This window comes from Citrus clementina, unplaced genomic scaffold, assembly GCF_000493195.1.
Source record: "Citrus clementina cultivar Clemenules unplaced genomic scaffold, Citrus_clementina_v1.0 scaffold_5, whole genome shotgun sequence".
NCBI classification, from domain to species: domain Eukaryota; kingdom Viridiplantae; phylum Streptophyta; class Magnoliopsida; order Sapindales; family Rutaceae; genus Citrus; species Citrus x clementina.
The window spans coordinates 12,387,696-12,393,357 of NW_006262201.1; the positions used below are offsets into that span (position 1 = coordinate 12,387,696).

The 5,662-nt window shown below is 30.9% G+C and overlaps 1 protein-coding gene across 1 annotated transcript; it reads left to right on the forward strand.

The window, feature by feature from the left end:
* Positions 1-819: 819 nt before the first annotated feature.
* On the forward strand, positions 820-2,376 carry LOC18040574. Its single transcript, XM_024183533.1, has 4 exons — positions 820-1,038; positions 1,136-1,290; positions 1,592-1,712; positions 2,008-2,376. Exons 1-4 carry the CDS (start codon positions 820-822, stop codon positions 2,374-2,376), a joined length of 864 nt encoding a protein of 287 aa, XP_024039301.1.
* The last annotated feature ends 3,286 nt before the right edge of the window (positions 2,377-5,662 follow it).

A 5,662-nucleotide genomic window follows, 5' to 3' on the forward strand; every position in this document is an offset into this window, starting at 1 on the left:
AAGTAAGGGTTGTTAGTAAGACTTGAAATGTAAAATGACGATTTTTTCCTTTATAAATATACATTTTCTAACACTCAACAAAAGCCACCCATCAGCCTGCATTTGTTCATTGCTTTGGATCTTACTCTCTACATCTGCTTAGAGCCGACTGATCATTATATTTTCAGTTTAAAGGTATGAATCATCATGATACATAATCAATTTAGTTTATTTGTGAAAATTTGTAAGAAGATTAGAGCTTTTGGTTTTTTTTTTAGAAGATGAGCCTTAGCGTATATTCATTTGTAAGTAAGATATGTTCATTGTTAATTTTCATTGTTGGATTATAACTATTTTAATTCTTACAGATGAAAAAGCAAACGATTGATAAATTTTTCAAGAGAAAATTCAGAAAGTACTCAAGTAGATACACAATTACAATCAGTATCTAATCTTGAACCCCCAGTTACTGAAAATCGGCCAACAAAATCTTCAAGAGTTGAAACTAATGAAGTTGATGTTAATTTTTTAGAGCGTGATCTAGGACTATGTCGTCAAATATGGAGCTATCTTGTTAATCAACAGGATGAAATTCAACGAGCTTATATTCGAGCATGTCCGTACCAACTTGTATGTTCAAAAAACCCGCAGTCTGGAGATCATGGTTGTAACTTTCAAAGTTTATGGTATTCTCTATTTCCTATTTGGTTGGAATATTCTATTGCGAATGATGCTGCTTTTTGTTTACCCTGATTTCTTTTAATAAACCATTTGGGCATAAAGGAGCAAAACTTTCACGGTAGATGGTTTTAGAACTTGGGGGAAAGTGAGAGGTGAAAAATGTACTTTTCTAAACCATGTGGGACTGATCCTGACTCTGCTCATAAACATGCTGAAAAATCATGTGAGGATTTGATGAATCAATCTCAACATATTCAACAAGTTTTTCATAAGTATACCACTCAAGATGTTGCCGATAATCAACTGCGGCTTAAGTTCTTAATTAGAGCATCTCAGTATCTTGCACTTCAAGGTTCCGCTTTAAAGGCCATGATGAAAGTGAGTCTTCAGATAATCGTGTGAATTTTCTTAAACTATTGGAAGTGTTGGTTGAAGATAATGAAACATTTGCTGACCTTATATCAAAAGCTCTTAGCACATTTATTCAATGAAAGTCAGAAAGACAATTAGAGAAGAAATTGGGGATGCAAAGTTTTGCAAAATTGTTGATAAATCTCGCGATGAGTCAAAGAAAGAACAAATGGCAATAGTTTTGAGATTTGTTGATAAGGATGGAATTGTTAGAGAACAGTTTTTTGGGCTAGTTCATGTCTCTGAGACTTCAGCACAAACCTTGAAAAAAGAGATATTTTGTATTATCTAATCACACTTCAGACATTTAAAACATTTAAGGTCTAGGATACGATGGTGCAAGTAATATGAGAGGTGAATGGAATGGTTTAAAAGTTTTGATTTTAAAAGATTGTTCATATGCTTATTATATTCACTGTTTAGCACATCGGTTTCAATTAGCATTAGTTGCAGATTCTTGAGTGGTAATTCCTCTGCATCAATTTTTTACAAAATTAACTTATGTTGTGAATATTGTTAGTGCATCTTGCAAGCGTAATGATGAGCTGAAACGTGCTAAAGCTAATGAAATTGTACATATGCTTGTTCTTGATGAACTTGAGACAAGTAAAGGGCTTAATCAAATTAGGACCTTACAACGGGTTGGTGAAACTCAATGAGGGTTCTCATTTCAAATCAGTTTCTAGTTTGATAAACATGTTTAGTGCAACATGTGAAGTTTTAATTAATATTGTGGAGGATGGAGTCACATATGCATCACGAGGAGATGCAGATGCAACTTATGAAGTGATTACTTCATTTGAATTTGTCTTTGTTTTACATCTCATGAAAAATATCACAGCGATCACTGATTTGCTTTCTCAAGTTTTACAATGTCAATCATAGGACATTTTTAATGTCATGCACCTTGTTTCATTCACTAAATTACTTTTGCAGAAAATGAGAAATAAAGAATGGCAGAATTTGCTGGAGAATGTGATTTCTTTTCGTAAGGCATGCAATATTGACATTCCAGATATAAATGCTCGTTATATTGTAAGGCAAGGTAGAGCTCATGATCAAGACGATAACTTTACTATAGAGCAGCAGTATCGGGTAAATATTTTTTATGCAGCAATAGATTCTCAATTGCAAGAATTAAATATTCGATTTAATGATAGCTCAGTAGAGTTGCTTATGCTTAGCTCAGCCTTGGATCTTCGAGAAGGATATAATTCTTTTGGAATTGATAATATTTGCCAATTGGTTGATAAGTTTTATCGAGATAACTTCACAGATAATGAAAAGATATATCTAAGGGTGTAGCTTGATCATTATAATTAGAACGTTGTTCAAGATCCGGAGTTTAAAAATTTATCATCTCTTTCTGATTTATGTCAATGGTTGGTACGAACTAGAAGATTAACAATATATCCACTTGTCTGCAGAATAATTGTTTGTGCTTCTCTTCCAATTTCTACAACAACTACTGAACAATCTTTTTCAGCTATGCGTATTGTCAAGACTAGACTTCGCAACAAAATGGATGATGATACATTGAGAGAGATATTGCCAAGAAGATTAGCATGGAATCAATCATAGATGATTTTAGAGATATGAAAGAACATAAAGTTCGCTTTTAATATATGTTAAATTATATAGTACAAGATACAATTATTTTATATTTTCATGTAATTTGAGACTTGAATGATGCCTTATTTTTATTTTTCTTTCATGATCCTTTTGTGCATGTTCATTATTTTTAATTTAAACTTCAAATTTTGGATTACGAATTAGTCACTAGCTAAAATTTGAACTTATGACATATTTCGGTAACCCCTGAACCAGAATTCTGGTTCTGCCCTTGAGCAACATAAATGTGCTCAAAATACAAGACATTCACCAATGCATCTTGTGGCCCAACCTTAATTGATTAGAACTGATCTGCACGAAATCCTGTGGAATCCTGGTAGAGAAAATGGGAAAATAGGAAAATAATGAGCTTGTCACTCAATGAGTAGATATAATAATAATAATAATAATAATAAAGTAGTGTACTAGTGCTTATACATAATCATGTGATATAACTCCACATTGAATATCATACATCAGCAGATATGGAATTCATACATGCATACGTGATAAAACTACACCAAACAATACCCAAAGGAAATAACTTTCAATACTCGTTGGGATCATCATCGCACAAGTAGAGTGGGGGAGAAACCTCTCAATACCCGGTAGAATTTAACTACATCGTACGGGTAGAGTAACTTAACTCTCAATACGCATGCACAGAGCTTATATGGAAGGGTACATCTATGGTGGCTGTCAATCACATCTCATGACTCAATCAAACATATAATATGATGCATAACAGTTGGGATTCAACATTGAGATTCCTATCATTATGGTTTATGTTTTAGTATACTCATTTTAAAGAAAATACCAAAGTTGAAAGAATATTGAAAAATCAAACCTACACCAAATCCGTCTTAAATCCACATATCGATATCCAAATCCAATCTAAATCTATTTTAAACCAACCCAAATATGATTCAATTTGATTTGGATCAGGTGGATTTTGGATAATATCCAATCTATTGCCATCCTTATTCTAAAGTTTAAATATTTGAGTTTTACTCTGTACACTATTTAAAATACCAAAAAAAAAAGCCCTTACTTAAATCTTTAATTTAATTATCTTTATTTACTCTATACATCTATAAGAATATTCGATACATCTTACATATGCATTGAGAGAACTTCAATTTCAATCACATTTTTCTTAGCTAATTGCCATTCACTGCTATTGTGCCTTTTCTTTCTTTTCGTTCCTATAATTGCTTTTCATTGTTTGGTTTTGTGTGCAAGGAAAATAATAGAGTGATTAAATAACTTTTCCCATAGTAAATTGTTCTCTTGTCATCCCTGGCAGCTATGGTTTTTCTCTACTATAGGACATTTCTACGTAAATTCTTATATCGTGTGCATCGTTTTATTCTGTATCTATTTTCTATTTATTATTTGTTTGATACTTTTGCTTGCAAGATCTTGAGTGCGATTAAAATCCTATAACAAGTGGTATTAAAGCTAAGGTTGTAACGCAGAGCAAATATGTCGGCAATGAGGTTTTTAAAACCTATTAGGTAGAAATAGAAAAGTTTGATGGAAGAATCAATTTTGACCTATGGCAAGTTCAAGTCAAGAATATATTAATTCAATCTGGTTACTCAAGGAAAGCAAGGGTGATGTAAACCTTATTCCCACTAATGAAAACTCCTGAAAGTATGTAGACAATCAAGGCATCTTAAAGAAGATTGTCAGAATAGAGCAAGTTCTTTTAAATAGTTGTAAATAAGCAATTGGAGATACATATAATGTCAGTTAGTAATGTGTCTCTTTTTATTATGAGAGGCTAGTTTATCCTTTTTGGTGTGTCATGGAAAAGGACATATCACTACTAGCAGATCTACAAGATTTGTACACAAAACATGGTTTGGCATCTGTACAAGATGTGTGGTAGAATTTTTATGTTGATGGTTTTAGGCTCTTAAGGAAGCCCAATATGAGAGTCGGTATTTTCAACAAAGTAATCGACATGTGCTCAATATGTGTATTTTAGATGAGGATTTGGATCCTCTTTTAATCTAATTTTTTCATAAACTTTTAATAAGATTATTACACAAGTCAACTATGACATTGAATGGTTGATGTTTATTCATTTTACTTTTCTCTTTATTAGGTAATAAAACAAATAATTTTTTGCTTCCATAATTATAAATTACTTTCCAACATTAAGTTTTGCCATTTTTATCATCACATAAATTTTTACATCTTGGATGTTTGATATATTTCTGGACAGAAAAGATAAAGAACAAAAAAGTGTTTTATGATCGAATGATTTAAGATTTTACTGTAATTTATTTAATGGTTTCAGATCAATGAAATTCAAAGGCAAGCTTCTTCTTCTTCTCTATTAATTTTATCTCTAAAGACAAAGGTTGAATAAAAACAAATTCAATATATATAAATCGAACATTATCTTCTGTGGTCATAAAAGATTTACTAGTTTTGTAGTGATGACGAATAAAGATGAGCAATCCAAAATATTTTTAATTTGAAATTTACAAATCTAAAAGAAAGCTTGAAAAATATATTGAAACTATAATAAAATTTTATGTTTGATTTATATTACTAATGTGGATAATGGGTTGAAATTGCTAGAATTTGAAGATAGTATAGAAGAATATCAGAGTTTATATAAATTGGGATTCTTTTTTACAGTAAGATTTTTATTTAAAAAAATATTGTTTGCGTTATTATTAAGAGGAAAAATATAAATAAATGAATCTAAGCCCTATAATATTATAGTTGTCATTGTCATAATCATATTAAAAGGTTTGGAAAAATTAGATTAGGAGAGAATCTAAATCCTTTAAATAAAGTGACGTACGGTGATTCTTTGTATGTATAATTATAGCTACTGAATAGCAAATAAGATTTTATTCATGATGGGTGATTCTAATAAATACAATCTGAATGTGGAATTATTGAAATTAGAATCGTTTTCAAATTCTGGATGCCATACAAATGAAATTCACGGCTCTAT

Excerpts from the sequence above, each read along its gene's own strand:
- LOC18040574 (XM_024183533.1), top strand. The coding sequence starts at position 820 with ATGTACTTTTCTAAACCATGTGGGACTGATCCTGACTCTGCTCATAAA. Across the intron at positions 1,039-1,135 it reads CTTTAAAGGCCATGATGAAA|CACATTTATTCAATGAAAGT; the intron begins GTGAGTCTTCAG and ends AAAAGCTCTTAG. Across the intron at positions 1,291-1,591 it reads GATGGAATTGTTAGAGAACA|TGCATCTTGCAAGCGTAATG; the intron begins GTTTTTTGGGCT and ends GAATATTGTTAG.